The 16,528-nt window shown below is 41.9% G+C and overlaps 1 protein-coding gene across 2 annotated transcripts in view; it reads right to left on the reverse strand.

Moving 5' to 3' along the window:
- Nucleotides 1-16,528, reverse strand: part of TMEM163 (transmembrane protein 163) — a 252,230-nt gene that overhangs the window by 43,812 nt on the left and 191,890 nt on the right. For both annotated transcript variants that reach the window (XM_086715214.1, XM_086715213.1), the window contains exon 5: nucleotides 4,700-4,796. In XM_086715214.1, the coding sequence (XP_086571340.1) occupies nucleotides 4,700-4,796 (97 nt within the window). The remainder of the gene's footprint in view (nucleotides 1-4,699; nucleotides 4,797-16,528) is intronic.

Genomic DNA, 16,528 nt, shown 5'->3' on the forward strand with positions numbered 1-16,528 from the left:
TACACAAAAATAAACTCAAAATGGATGAAAGACTTAAATGTGAGACAGGAAACCACCAAAAACCTAGAGTAGAAAGCAGGCAACAACCTCTTTGACCTAAGCTGCAGCAACTTCTTACCTGACATGTCTCTGAAGGCAAGGGAAATAAAAGCAAAAATGAACTACCGGGACCTCATCAAGATAAAAACCTTCTACACTGCAAAGGAAACAATCAACAAAACTAAAAGGCAAACAGCAGAATGAGAGAAGATATTTGCAAATGGCATATCGGATAAAGGGTTAGTATCCAAAATCTATAAAGAACTTACAATCTCAACACCTGAAAAACAATCCAATGAAGAAATGGTCAGAAGACATGAATGTACACTTTTCCAAAGAAGACAACCCCTTGGCCAACAGACACATGAAAAGATGCTCAATAGCACTCATCATCATGGAAATACAATTCAAAACCACACTGAGATACCACCTCACACTGGTCAGAGTGGCTAAAATTAACAACTCAGGAAACAACAGATGTTGGCAAGGATGTGGAGAAACGGGAACCTTCGTGCATGGTTGGTGGGAAAGCAAACTGGTGCAGCTGCTCTGGAAAACAGTGTGGAGGTTCCTCAAAGAGTTAAAAATAGAATTACCCTACAACCTGGCAATAGCACTACTAGAAATTTATCCAAAGGATACAGGAGTGCTGATTCGTAGGGGCACATGTACCCTAACGTTTATAAGCAGTACTATCAACAATAGCCAAGTTATGGAAAGAACCCAATGTCCATCAACTAAAGAACTAAAGTCCAGCAACTAAAGAAGATGAGTTTTATATATAGAATGGAATAATACTTGGCAATGAGAAAGAATGAAATCTTGCCATTTGTAACAATGTGTATGGAGCAGGAGGGTACTATGCTAAGTGAAATAAGTCAGTCAGAGCAAGACAGGTATCATATGTTGTCACTCAGGGTCGAATTTGAGAAACTTAACAGAAGACCAAGGGGGAAGGAAAGGAGGGGAAAAATAGTTTCAAACAGAGAGGGAGGCAAACCAAAAGAGACAAATACAGAGAACAAATTGAGGGAAGTGGAGGAGAGGGGGAAATGGGTGATGGGCAATGAGGAGGGCACTTGTTTGGATGAGTACTGGGTGTTGTATGGAAGTGATGAATCATGGGAACCTACTCTTGAAGCCAAGAGCACACCGTATACACTGTATGTTAGTTGACAATAAATTATATTTAAAAAAAAAAAAAGATTCTCTCTCTCTGTCCCCCTCTGCCCCTCTTCTGTGCACATATACATGTATGCACACACACATGTATGCACACACATGTGTATATGTATCTCTCTCAAAAAATAAATAAACATTAGGAAAAAAAAGAAAGAAAGTAAAATAGCCACCAGGGATCAGGCCTGGGGTAGGGAAAATGCTGCTTCTGACAAACCCACAGTCAAAACAACCTGATAGAAATCACACCTAAAAAGGTAGTTCTGCTTCCATTGATTGGCTATTATAAATAATGCTACAATAAACAGAGGGGTACATATATCCATTCGGATTAGTGTTTTTGTATTCTTCGGGTAAAAACCCAGCAGTGTTATTACTGCATAGTAGGGTATTTTTTTTTAATATTTTGAGGAACCTCCATACTCTTTTCATCAGGGGCTGCACCAGTTTGCATTTCCACCCACAGCGCAGAAGATTTCCTCCAAGTGTCCATCAATAGATGAATGGATACAGGGGTGCCTGGGTGGCTCAGTCAGTTAAGCGTCCGACTTCAGCTCAGGTCATGATCTCGCGGTTCACGAGTTCGAGCCCCATGTTGGGCTCTGTACTGACAGCTCAGAGCCTGGAGCCTGCTTCTAATTCTGTGTCTCCCTCTCTCTCTTCCCCTCACCTGCTTGTGCTCGCTCGTGCGTGCTCTCTCTCAAAAAAATAAATAAAAGCATTAAAAAATTTTTAATAGATGAATGGATAGAGAAGATGTGGTATATATATACAATGGAATATTATTTATCCATAGAAAAGAATGAAGTCTTGTCATTTGCAACAACATGGATGGAGCTAGAGAGCATAATGCTAAGTGAAATAAGCCAGTACAAGAAAGACAAATACCATATGATTTCACTCATATGTGGAATTTAAGAAACAAAACAAATGGAAAAAGGGAAAAAAAGAGACAAAAGAAGAGACAAACCCAAAAACAGACTCTTAACTATAGAGAACACATTCATGGTTACCAGAAGGGAGGTGGGTGGGGGAATGGATGAAATGAGAAAGGGATTAAAGAGTACACTTATGATGAGCACTGAGAAATGTATAGGATTATTAAATTACTACATTGTACACCTGAAACTAACACGATATATTAACTACACTGGAATTAAATTTTTTTAATGTGTATTCATTTTTGAGAGACAGAGCATGAGCAGGGCATGGGCAGAGAGAGGGAGACACAGAGTGTCAGCACAGAGTCCCATGTGGGGCTCAAACCTACAAACTGTGAGATCATGACCTGAGTCAAAGTCAGACACTCAACTGACTGAACCACCCAGGTGCCCCTAATTTTTTTTTAAAAGGCTGTTCTGGGGTGCCTGGGTGGCTCAGTCAATCATCTGACTTAAGCTCAGGTCATGATCTCATGGTCTGTGAGTTCAAGCCCTGCACCAGGTGAGCTCGAGCCCTGCTTTGGGTGAACTGGAACCCTGCTTCGGGTGAGTGCCACTTCTCTCTCTCCCACCCCTCTCTCTGCCCCTCATTCACTTGTGCCCTCTCCCTCCCTCCCCCCCACCACCCTAAGGGGAAAAAAAGGCAGATATGCAGTTGAGGGCAAGGATGAGGCTGTAACTTGGACCTAAATTCATGACATCATGGCCCTGAGGACCAGTTTCCTGGTTTCAACCACCACAGGCATACTTTATTTGGCCTTCATGAAATTGTCCACCCACTCCCAACCAGGGTTTTCAAAAACATTTAATGAGTTGTCCATTTATTTCACATTAAACACAGGCTTCCACTGTCTGGAAGACTTGGAAGGCTTGACATCCCCGGGGCCACACACCTGCACAGCAAGTCTGCACAGCACCGCTAGAGGGCAGGCCTTTCCTCCAGGCACACTTTTGTCCCCATGGACCACTGGTTACACTAGAGCTTCTCCTGCGTTCAGGACTGGCTTCTGTGAGCATTTGATTACACCTCCTAATTCAGATGTGGACAAATACTCATGCTGAATTACTGCAGGCCAGGGGTCAGGGGTCTGGCTATGGCCTGCTGGCTTCCCCAAACTTCCAGAGCAGTAAGTGGGAACCCAAAGACTTGGGACTGAAACACAGTCAGCTACCACCTGACCCCCCCCACCATGTGCCACTCAGCTGATGACAAGAAGGCCTTCTTGCTGCCTCTGTTATCTTTCCATAATGCTGAACTCGTAAAACAAAACAATAAAACCACCTTATTCTTTTCTTAGAGTTCTGATGAGTTGCCCATAAATGGGTCTGATTCTTAAATCCCACACCAGAACTGATAAATGATGCAGTGGGTGTGACTTCTCCAAGGACAGGTCCAGTCTTGTGCAAAATCATGGACCTCTTCGCCCTCTCTGAAGCCCACATGGGACAGGCCATCAGACATTTATATCTTGGTGTGCAGTTTCAGTTGGTGACCTTCTTCCCTTAGGAGTATTTTCACTACATGATATGAGACTGTTCCCAGGTAAAGAGAGTTCCACTAGCAAGAGAAAGACAAGGAGGGTCCTTGCAAAGGTACAGCTATGGTGAGTTACCAAAGGATGGCTCTGATCTCAATTTCAGTTGTGGGAGGTGGGTAGCAAGTTCAGGCAGCCAGTGTCATTTCTCTCCTAAATGCAGTGAGATGCCCCATTCATTTTAATCTTCCCCATAAACACAAGCAATACCTCACTCCAGAAAGAATTAACATATATTTTTCTAAAAGTGAAATGAAAGTTCTAAGAATTTAGGCCTTGTCTAAGATGGTGCATGTAGCCAAACTCAAATCAAACTCCATCTTAAGAGAAAAGCCCATATCTTTGCATTTAAATCACTATGTGACTTTTAAAGAGAGAATCACTGTAATGGCAGCATATTCGTCTCTTGGTAAGTAAGCCAGCTGCTCTCTATGAAGATAACCCGATAGGAGACTATAAAAGATTTTTTTTTCAGCATTACTAAGAGAGGGGGGCGAGAATCACACTGCAGGTAATGACTCTCACCCAAAGAACAAAGCAGTCAAAGAGACTTTAATATGAAATTGCATCCTCCAGTTTCTGCATCCAAATGTCAGTTGCGCCAGAAAAATCCAATGTGAATGGATTTGTGTGAGATGCAAAAGAGAAAAATAATTCTTATTACAATAACCACTGAATAGACAAAGGGCACAGATTGGATCACTCTGCTATACAAGCATCATCCCATTTCTTCTTACATAAGAGACGTATTGCTCTAAAAATAGTCAAAAAATCTAAGGAGAGAGACACAGAACCCAGAACCACCTCAACTTTGTGAAGTTTTTTCGTCTTGCCCAGGGCTTCTCTCTGCCAAATCATTCACATTCTTCAATGAATTCTTCTACACTCCTAAAACATTGTTTATTCTCTCTCCACCTGCCCAACTTTCCCCAGTAAATCCTTTGTAAGAGGTAACATAGGAGGCTGGTACCTCCAGGAAAAATTGTTAAGGAAGAAGGACCTTACCACTTCTGGGAGCAGCCTAGTTGAGAGGTCATGGATGGCTTTGACCACTATGCATATGGATGACAGAAGGAAGATCACCCCCAAGATGACACAGGCTCTGTAAAGAAACAAAACATCGAGAATCTTAACTGTGAGAAGTCCACTCTGCTGATTCATGCAATAACACAACACAAAAGGCACTGGTACCCAACCATAATTTGCCACACTCCCACCATGACTGTCCATAGTCTCAGAATTGATACTGAATCATCTCTAGGAGAATATAATTTAGAGTGTTATCAGCAAAATCAACCCCATGGAAAAAGGGCTCACTATCCTACATAATCGCAGAGCATCCCATGAGTGCCAACATGGGAGGAACTTCAAGACCGTTAAATCCATCCCTCAGGCCCAGCAACACAACACGTTGGTCCTCTTCCAGCTGGAAGGTTCGGTGTTTAACAGCAGAGTGAAGGCTCTGGCATGAGACATCCCAAGTTTTACCATTTACCATGCTTGCTCTTGGCTAACCTACTGAACTTCTTTTAGTCTTTATATCCTCACCTGTAAAATGGGAATAAAATCTCCCACCTGAAGATGAAATGAGCATCAAAAAATAACCCATCGATGTTGTCTTAAACAAAGGCAAAGTCTACTCTGGCTATCTCTTTCTGATATGGCATGATAGACACTATTGTATTTTCCCAAAGATAAAAAAGAAGAATTATTAGTAACAACAAAAGATAGAGTGTTTATGCCAAAGGGGAGTAGAACTCTTTAAAAAGGAAGGAGAGAAGGCAGGATGAGATCAACCAAGGCACCACCGGAGGAGGCAGGAGCAAGTTAGGGATGAGGTCAAGGGGAAAACCAGAGGATGTACAGCCAGGGGAATGGGGTGGGGGCTGGTAAGAAGTCTGTGAGGGCTCAGGACAGAGGAGCTCTCTCTGGCAAATCAGACACAACAACTTGCAAGAGAAACAAAGATGAAAATGGAAAGTAAACAGGAGGACTTGATGATAGTAATACAAGAGTCAAAACATGAAATGAAAACGAAAAAAAGAGGAACAAGTGAATGACTACAGTTAGCCTTAAATCATTTCCATCCCAACCTGATGCCTCCATCACTTGGCAGCTTCCTCAACCCTTTCCCCTGAGCTATCAAATAAAACCGTTTTTCTTTGTCCATCTTGGAGTCCCTTCTCTGGATTAACAGAACGGCCTCAAATTGCCCACCTAACATTGAAGTAACACTTGCTTAGAATCCTAATGAGCCTGTGGACAGACATGGTCCCCAAAACCTAAAAGTCAGAAATAAGCAGGTAAACAAGGTTGCTTGGAGCTCACTCAGTAGGCTTCTAATGCACACTCTAGTTGTAGGTTTTAGTCTTTCAAAAACACAGACAGGAAGAAGGGATCATTGCAGACTGGTGCAAAACACAAAATATAGAGATTGTAGGAAAAGCAATGAATGGGTTGGGGATCCTGGTACAGACTCGAGCAAAAGAGGACCTGGCCCTATGAATCAAATGGGTGCGCTGCCCCCGGTGCCATACATCCTCATAATGAGCCTGGAGGAGAGAACACATGCTCAAGATAGAGAAAAGATACTTCAGGCAATAAGTATTCACTGATGCAGTGGCAGGAGGGAAGAACACTGATTTGAGGCATTGAGCCTGGGGCTGGTAACCCAGTCCTGGCAGGACTATGGGGCAAAAGAGGCTGCAGCCAAGAGAGGTATCGTGAGGGAATGAGGCCCATTTAATAGAGGGTCTTTAGTGACAAGATACTGGAGCAAGACCAATGAATCCCAGGGCTCGGGGAATCAATGCCCCCAATGCTCTGGCCCCTGAGACCTAGCTATGCCCACAGGGAAGACTGTTATAGGCCAGCTGTGACCAGCACTTGAAATAACCACTCCTCTCTGCAAAGACTGTGAGCAGTCCCATTATAGGAAAAGAGCCTAAAGTCAGGGTAGGCCTCTGATATAAATTTTGTGATGTGCTTTTCTCCATTCAAAAAAATTCCTGAGTGTCTACAAGAGAGACTCTCTGTGATTCACCCTTTCAGATAAATGTAACCACCAACTCAGTGCTTCTCAACCCAAAGGCATGCTGTACTCATCTGGGATGGTTTGTTTGTTTGTTTGTTTGTTTGTTTGTTTGTTTTTCCAACAGCTGCTCAGAGACCACTCCAACTGTACCAGAATCTCTGGGGGTGAACCCAGACATCTACGTTTTTTTGAAAGCTCCCTAGTCATTCCCACATGCACTGGGGCTGAGAGTCCTGCACTTAAACCCAGGAGAGGCCCTGTCCTTAGGGAGCTTCCACTGTGGTGTAGAAAACCACAACTCCCTGGACAGAAGGCAAGGAGGGAGCCGTCACCCCAGCTGGTGAGGAGGGAACAGGTCTAATGATCCCTAAGGGATGTGTAGTGTATCTTTTTACTGAGCAGCTTTCTCTCCCTGAGGCACAAATAGGCCAGCCACCACTTGGGTGCTAGAACTTCTACAGACAGTTTCTTACAACATCTTCAGGAAGTTTTCATCTCCATACTTCTCTGGAGTAGGGGGTGGGAGAAGAAACAAATGTCTGAGCTTCTAGCTGACAGGCAACAGTAATGCTACAGGAAGCTATTTTCTCCAGATGACTCCAGACACATGACTGCAATGCACAAAAAAGTGGATTTGAATTTTGTTTACATTTCTTAAGGAGACAAGATGTAAAGGATGTGATGGTCGCCTTACATAATATCTTGCTTATATATCTTTAATCAAAATTACACTACAAATCCCCTAAGGGCAAGAACCATATTTTTATTTTTTTTTAATATATGAAATTTACTGTCAAATTGGTTTCCATACACCACCCAGTGCTCATCCCAAAAGATGCCCTCTTCAAAACCCATCACCTCCTCTCCCCTCCCTCCCACCCCCCATCAACCCTCAGTTTGTTCTCAGTTTTTAAGAGTCTCTTATGCTTTCGCTCTCTCCCACTCTAACCTCTTTTTTTTTCCTTCCCCCCCCCCCCGCCCATGGTTTTCTGTTAAGTTTCTTAGGATCCACATAAGACTGAAAACATATGGTATCTGTCTTTCTCTGTATGGCTTATTTCACTTAGCATAACTTTCTCCAGTTCCATCCACGTTGCTACAAAGTGCCGTATTTCATTCTTTCTCATTGCCACGTAGTATTCCACTGTGTATATAAATCACAATTTCTTTATCCATTCATCAGTTGATGGACACTTAGGCTCTTTCCACAATTTGGCTATTGTTGAGAGTGCTGCTATAAACATTGGGGTACAAGTGCCACTATGCATCAGTACTCCTGTATCCCTTGGGTAAATTCCTAGCAGTGCTACTGCTGGGTCATAGGGTAGGTCTATTTTTAATTTTTTGAGGAACCTCCACACTGTTTTCCAGAGTGGCTGCACCAATTTGCATTCCCACCAACAGTGCAAGAGGGTTCCCGTTTCTCCACATCCTCTCCAGCATCTACAGTCTTCTGATTTGTTCATTTTAGCCACTCTGACTGGTGTGAGATGATATCTGAGTGTGGTTTTGATTTGTATTTCCCTGATAAGGAGCGACGTTGAGCATCTTTTCATGTGCCTGTTGGCCATCTGGATGTCTTCCTTACAGAAGTGTCTATTCATGTTTTCTGCCCATTTCTTCACTGGATTATTTGTTTTTTGGGTGTGGAGTTTGGTGAGCTCTTTATAGATTTGGATACTAGCCCTTTGTCCAATATGTCATTTGTAAATATCTTTTCCCATTCCGTTGGTTGCCTTTTAGTTTTGTTGGTTGTTTCCTTTGCTGTGCAGAAGCTTTTTATCTTCATGAGGTCCCAATATTTCATTTTTGCTTTTAATTCCCTTGCCTTTGGGGATGTGTCAAGTAAGAAATTGCTGAGGCTGAGGTCAGAGAGGTCTTTTCCTGCTTTCTCCTCTAGGGTTTTGATGGTTTACTGTCTCACATTCAGGTCCTTTATCCATTTTGAGTTTATTTTTGTGAATGGTGTGAGAAAGTGGTCTAGTTTCATTCTTCTGCATGTTGCTGTCCAGTTCTGCCAGCACCATTTGTTAAAGAGACTGTCTTTTTTCCATTGGATGTTCTTTCCTGCTTTGTCAAACATTAGTTGGCCATACGTTTGTGGGTCTAGTTCTGGGGTTTCTATTCTATTCCATTGGTCTATGTGTCTGTTTTTGTGCCAATACCGTGCTGTCTTGATGAGGACAGCTTTGTAGTAGAGGCTAAAGTCTGGGATTGTGATGCCTCCTGCTTTGGTCTTCTTCTTCAAAATTACTTTGGCTATTCAGGGCCTTTAGTGGTTCCATATGAATTTTAGGATTGCTTGATCTAGCTTCGAGAAGAAAGCTGGTGCAATTTTGATTGGGATTGCATTGAATGTGTAGATTGCTTTGGGTAGTATTGACATTTTAACAATATTTATTCTTCCAATCCATGAGCACGGAATGTTTTTCCATTTCTTTATATCTTCTTCAATTTCCTTCATAAGCTTTCTATAGTTCTCAGCGTACAGATCTTTTACATCTTTGGTTAGATTTATTCCTAGGTATTTTATGTTTCTTGGTGCGATTGTGAATGGGATCAGTTTCTTTATTTGTCTTTCTGTTGCTTCAGTATTAGTGTATAAGAATGCAACTGATTTCTGTACATTGATTTTGTATCCTGCAACTTTGCTGAATTCATGTATCAGTTCTAGCAGACTTTTGGTGGAGTCTATCGGATTTTCCATGTATAATATCATGTCATCTGCAAAGAGCGAAAGCTTGACTTCATCTTTGCCAATTTTGACGCCTTTGATTTCCTTTTGTTGTCTGATTGCTGATGCTAGAACTTCCAGCACTATGTTAAACAACAGCGGTGAGAGTGGACATCCCTGTCGTGTTCCTGATCTCAGGGGGAAAGCTCTCAGTTTTTCCCCATTGAGGATATTAGCCATGGACTTTTCATAAATGGCTTTTATGATGTTTAAGTATGTTCCTTCTATCCCGACTTTCTCGAGGGTTTTTATTAAGAAAGGATGCTGAATTTTGTCAAATGCTTTTTCTGCATCAATTGATAGGACCATATGGTTCTTATCTTTTGTTTTATTAATGTGATGTATCACATTGATTGATTTGTGAATGTTGAACCAGCCCTGCATCCCAGGAATGAATCCCACTTGATCATGGTGAATAATTCTTTTTATAAGCTGTTGAATTCGATTAGCTAGTATCTTATTGAGAATTTTTGCATCCATATTCATCAGGGATATTGGCCTGTAGTTCTCTTTTTTTACTGGGTCTCTGTCTGGTTTAGGAATCAAAGTAATACTGGCTTCACAGAATGAGTCTGGAATTTTTCTTTCCCTTTCTATTTTTTGGAATAGCTTGAGAAGGATAGGTACTATCCCTGCTTTAAATGTCTGATAGAATTCCCCAGGGAAGCCATCTGGTCCTGGACTGTTATTTGTTGGGAGATTTTTGATAATTGATTCAATTTCCTCACCGGTTATGGGTCTGTTCAAGCTTTCTATTTCCTCCAGTTTGAGTTTTGGAAGTGTGTGGGTGTTTGGGAATTTGTCCATTTCTTCCAGGTTGTCCAGTTGTTGGCACACAATTTTTCATAGTATTCCCTAACAACTGCTTGTATTTCTGAGGGATTGGTTGTAATAATTCCATTTTCATTCATGATTTTATCTATTTGGGTCATCTCCCTTTTCTTTTTGAGAAGCCTGGCTAGAGGTTTACAATTTTGTTTATTTTTTCAAAAAACCAACTCTTGGTTTCATGGATCTGCTCTACATTTTTTTTATACTTTATATTGTTTATTTTTGCTCTGATCTTTATTTCTCTTCTTCTGCTGGGTTTGGGGTGTCTTTGCTGCTCTGCTTCTAGTTCCTTTAGGTGTGCTGTTAGATTTTGTATTTGGGATTTTTCTTGTTTCTTGAGATAGGCCTGGATTGCAATGTATTTTCCTCTCAGGACTGCCTTTGCTGCATCCCAAAGCATTTGGATTGTTATATTTTCATTTTCATTTGTTTCCATATATTTTTTAATTTCTTCTCTAACTGCCTGGTTGACCCATTCATTCTTTAGTAGGGTGTTCTTTAACCTCCATGCTTTTGGAGGTTTTCCAGACTTTTTCCTGTGGTTGATTTCAAGCTTCATAGCATTGTGGTCCGAAAGTATGCATGGTATGATCTCAATTCTTGTATACTTATGAAGGGCTGTTTTGTGGCCCAGTATGTGATCTATCTTAGAGAATGTTCCATGTGCACTTGAGAAGAAACTATATTCTGTTGCTTTGGGATGTAGAGTTCTAAATATATCTGTCAAGTCCATCTGATCCAATGTCTCATTCAGGGCCCTTGTTTCTTTACTGACCACGTGTCTAGATGATCTATCCATTGTTGTAAGTGGGGTATTAAAGTCCCCTGCAGTTACCACATTCTTGTCAATAAGGTTGCTTATGTGAGTAATTGTTTTATATATTTGGGGGCTCCGGTATTCGGAGCATAGACTTTTATAATTGTTAGCTCTTCCTGATGGATAGACCCTGTAATTATTATATAATGCTCTTCTTCATCTCTTGTTACAGCCTTTAATTTAAAGTCTAGTTTGTCTGATATAAGTATGGCTACTCCAGCTTTCTTTTGGCTTCCAGTAGCATGATAGATAGTTCTCCATCCCCTCATTTTCAATCTGAAAGTGTCCTCAGGTCTAAAATGAGTCTCTTGTAGACAGCAAATAGATGGGTCTTGGTTTTTTATCCATTCTGATATCCTATGTCTTTTGGTTGGAGCATTTAGTCCATTTACATTCAGTGTTATTATAGAATGATATGGGTTTAGAGTCATTGTGATGTCTGTAGGTTTCATGCTTGTAGCGATGTCTCTGGTACTTTGTCTCACAGCATCCCCCTTAGAATCTCTTGTAGGGCTGGTTTAGTGGTGATGAATTCCTTCAGTTTTTGTTTGGGAAGACCGTTATCTCTCCTTCTATTCTAAATGACAGATTTGCTGGATAGAGGATTCTCGGCTGCATATTTTTTCTGTTCATCACATTGAAGATTTCCTGCCATTCCATTCTGGCCTGCCAAGTTTCAGTAGAGAGATCCGTCACTAGTCTTATTTGTCTCCCTTATATATTAGAGCACGTTTATCCCTAGCTGCTTTCAGAATTTTCTCTTTATCTTTGTATTTTCCCAGTTTCACTATGATATGTTGTGCAGAAGATCAATTCAAGTTATGTCTGAAGAGAGTTCTCTGTGCCTCTTGGATTTCAATGCCTTTTTCCTTCCCCAGAGCAGTGAAGTTCTCAGCTATTATTTCTTCAAGTACCCCTTCAGCACCTTTCCCTGTCTCTTCCTCCTCTGGAATACCAATTATGCATATATTATTTCTCTTTAGTGCATCACTTAGTTCTCTAATTTTCCCCTCATACTCCTGGATTTTTTTTTATCTCTCTTTTTCTCAGCTTCTTCTTTTTCCATAATTTTATCTTCTAGTTCACCTATTCTCTCCTCTGCCTCCTCAATCCGAGCTGTGGTCATCTCCATTTTATTTTGCAGCTCATTAATAGCATTTTTTAGCTCCTCCTGGCTGTTCCTTAGTCCCTTGATCTCTGTAGCAATAGAGTCTCTGCTGTCCTTTATACTGTCTCCAAGCCCAGTGATTAATTTTATGACTATTATTCTAAATTCACTTTCTGTTATATTGTTTAAATCATTTTTGATCAGTTTGTTAGCTGTCGTTATTTCCTGGAGGTTTTTTTTGAGGGGAATTCTTCCGTTTCGTCATTTTGGATAGTCCCTGGAGTGGTGCGGAACTGCAGGGCACTTCCCCTGTGCTGTCTTGAATAACTTGCGTTGGTGGGCAGGGCCACAGTCAGACCTGATGTCTGCCCCCAGCCCACCGCTGGGGCCACAGTCAGACTGGTGTGTGCCTTTTCTTCCCCTCTCCTAGGGGCGGGATTCACTGTGGGGTGGGGTGGCCCGTCTGGGCTACTTGCACACTGCCAGGCTTGTGGTGCTGGGGATCTGGCGTATTAGCTGGGGTGGATTGGCAAGGTGCACTGGGTTGGGAGGGGCAGGCTCAGCTCGCTTTTCCTTCGGAGATCTGCTTTGGGAGGGGCCCTGCAGCACCGGGAGGGAGTCAGACCCGCCAGAGGATGGCTCCGCAGAAGCAGAGCGTTGGGTGTTTGCAAGGTGCAAGCAAGTTCCCTGACAGAAACTGGTTCCCTTTGGGATTTTGGCTGGGGGATGGGAGAGGGAGATGGCGCTGGCGAGCACCTTTGTTCCCAGCCAAGCTGCGCTCTGTTGTCCAGGGCTCAACAACTCTCCCTCTCGGTGTCCTCCAGCGCTCCCGCTCTCTGAGCAGAGCTGTTAACTTATAACCTTCCAGATGTTAAGTCCCACTTGCTGTCAGAACACACTCCATCCGGGCCCTCCACTTTTGCAAGCCAGATTCGGGGGCTCTGCTTTGCCGGTGGGCTGCCCCTCCGCCCAGGCTCCCTCCCGCCAGTCCGTGCAGCGCGCACCGCCTCTCCGCCCTTCCTACCCTCTTCTGTGGGCCTCTCGTCTACGCTTGGCTCTGGAGAATCCATTCTGCTAGTCTTCTGGTGGTTTTCTGGGTTACTTAGGCAGGTGTGGGTGGAATCTAAGTGATCCGCAGGACGCGGTGAGCCCAGCATCCTCCTAAGCCGCCATCTTCCGATGTCATATTCTGTTTTTCCAAGAACCATATTTTTATTTATTTATTTATTTATTTTTTATTTATATATGAAATTTATTGTCAAATTGGTTTCCATACAACACCCAGTGCTCATCCCAAAAGGTGCCCTCCTCAGTACCCATCACCCACCCTCTCCTCCCTCCCACCCCCCATCAACCCTTAGTTTGTTCTCAGTTCTCAACAGTCTCTTATGCTTTGGCTCTCTCCCACTCTAACCTCTTTTTTTTTTTTTTTTTGTTCCCCTCCCCCATGGGTTCCTGTTAAGTTTCTCAGGATCCACATAAGAGTGAAACCATATGGTATCTGTCTTTCTCTGTATGGCTTATTTCACTTAGCATCACACTCTCCAGTTCCATCCACGTTGCTACAAAAGGCCATATTTCATTTTTTCTCATTGCCACGTAGTACTCCATAGTGTATATAAACCACAATTTCTTTATCCATTCATCAGTTCATGGACATTTAGGCTCTTTCCATAATTTGGCTATTGTTGAGAGTGCCGCTATGAACATTGGGGTACAAGTGCCCCTATGCATCAGTACTCCTGTGTCCCTTGGATAAATTCCTAGCAGTGCTATTGCTGGGTCATAGGGTAGGTCTATTTTTAATTTCCTGAGGAACCTCCACACTGCTTTCCAGAGCGGCTGCACCAATTTGCATTCCCACCAACAGTGCAAGACGGTTCCCGTTTCTCCACATCCTCTCCAGCATCTATAGTCTCCTGATTTGTTCATTTTGGCCACTCTGACTGGCGTGAGGTGATACCTGAGTGTGGTTTTGATTTGTATTTCCCTGATAAGGAGCGACGCTGAACATCTTTTCATGTGCCTGTTGGCCATCTGGATGTCTTCTTTAGAGAAGTGTCTATTCATGTTTTCTGCCCATTTCTTCACTGGGTTATTTGCTTTTCGGGTGTGGAGTTTGGTGAGCTCTTTATAGATTTTGGATACTAGCCCTTTGTCCGATATGTCATTTGTAAATATCTTTTCCCATTCCGTTGGTTGCCTTTTAGTTTTGTTGGTTGTTTCCTTTGCTGTGCAGAAGCTTTTTATCTTCATAAGGTCCCAGTAATTCACTTTTGCTTTTAATTCCCTTGCCTTTGGGGATGTGTCGAGTAAGAGATTGCTACAGCTGAGGTCAGAGAGGTCTTTTCCTGCTTTCTCCTCTAAGGTTTTGATGGTTTCCTGTCTCACATTCAGGTCCTTTATCCATTTTGAGTTTATTTTTGTGAATGGTGTGAGAAAGTGCTCTAGTTTCAACCTTCTGCATGTTGCTGTCCAGTTCTCCCAGCACCATTTGTTAAAGAGACTGTCTTTTTTCCATTGGATGTTCTTTCCTGCTTTGTCAAAGATGAGTTGGCCATACGTTTGTGGGTCTAGTTCTGGGGTTTCTATTCTATTCCATTGGTCTATGTGTCTGTTTTTGTGCCAATACCATGCTGTCTTGATGATGACAGCTTTGTAGTAGAGGCTAAAGTCTGGGATTGTGATGCCTCCTGCTTTGGTCTTCTTCTTCAAAATTACTTTGGCTATTCGGGGCCTTTTGTGGTTCCATATGAATTTTAGGATTGCTTGTTCTAGTTTCGAGAAGAATGCTGGTGCAATTTTGATTGGGATTGCATTAAATGTGTAGATAGCTTTGGGTAGTATTGACATTTTGATAATATTTATTCTTCCAATCCATGAGAAGGGAATGTCTTTCCATTTCTTTAAATCTTCTTCAATTACCTTCATAAGCTTTCTATAGTTTTCAGCATACAGATCCTTTACATCTTTGGTTAGATTTATTCCTAGGTATTTTATGCTTCTTGGTGCAATTGTGAATGGGATCAGTTTCTTTATTTGTCTTTCTGTTGCTTCAGTATTAGTGTATAAGAATGCAACTGATTTCTGTACATTGATTTTGTATCCTGCAACTTTGCTGAATTCATGTATCAGTTCTAGCAGACTTTTGGTGGAGTCTATCGGATTTTCCATGTATAATATCATGTCATCTGCAAAGCGCGAAAGCTTGACTTCATCTTTGCCAATTTTGACGCCTTTGATTTCCTTTTGTTGTCTGATTGCTGATGCTAGAACTTCCAGCACTATGTTAAACAACAGCGGTGAGAGTGGGCATCCCTGTCGTGTTCCTGATCTCAGGGGGAAAGCTCTCAGTTTTTCCCCGTTGAGGATGATGTTAGCTGTGGGCTTTTCATAAATGGCTTTTATGATCTTTAAGTATGTTCCTTCTATCCCGACTTTCTCAAGAGTTTTTATTAAGAAACGGTGCTGGATTTTGTCAAAGGCCTTTTCTGCATCGATTGACAGGATCATATGGTTTTTCTCTTTTTTTTTGTTAATGTGATGTATCACGTTGATTGATTTGCGAATGTTGAACCAGCCCTGCATCCCAGGAATGAATCCCACTTGATCATGGTGAATAATTCTTTTTATATGCCGCTGAATTCGATTTGCTAGTATCTTATTGAGAATTTTTGCATCCATATTCATCAGGGATATTGGGGTGTAGTTCTCTTTTTTTACTGGGTCTCTGTCTGGTTTGGGAATCAAAGTAATACTGGCTTCATAGAATGAGTCTGGAAGTTTTCCTTCCCTTTCTATTTCTTGGAATAGCTTGAGAAGGATAGGTATTATCTCTGCTTTAAACGTCTGGTAGAACTCCCCTGGGAAGCCATCTGGTCCTGGACTCTTATTTGTTGGGAGATTTTTGATAACCGATTCAATTTCTTCGCTGGTGATGGGTCTGTTCAAGCTTTCTATTTCCTCCTGATTGAGTTTTGGAAGAGTGTGGGTGTTCAGGAATTTGTCCATTTCTTTCAGGTTGTCCAATTTGTTGGCATATAATTTTTCATAGTATTCCCTGATAATTGTTTGTATCTCTGAGGGATTGGTTGTAATAATTCCATTTTCATTCATGATTTTATCTATTTGGGTCATCTCCCTTTTCTTTTTGAGAAGCCTGGCTAGAGGTTTGTCAATTTTGTTTATTTTTTCAAAAGACCAACTCTTGGTTTCATTGATCTGCTCTACAGTTTTTTTAGATTCTATATTGTTTATTTCTGCTCTGATCTTTATTATTTCTCTTCTTCTGCTGGGTTTAGGCTGCCTTT

The sequence above is a fragment of the Puma concolor genome, chromosome C1 (genome assembly GCF_028749965.1).
Source record: "Puma concolor isolate L17-30 chromosome C1, mPumCon1.1.hap2, whole genome shotgun sequence".
Lineage (NCBI taxonomy): Eukaryota > Metazoa > Chordata > Mammalia > Carnivora > Felidae > Puma > Puma concolor.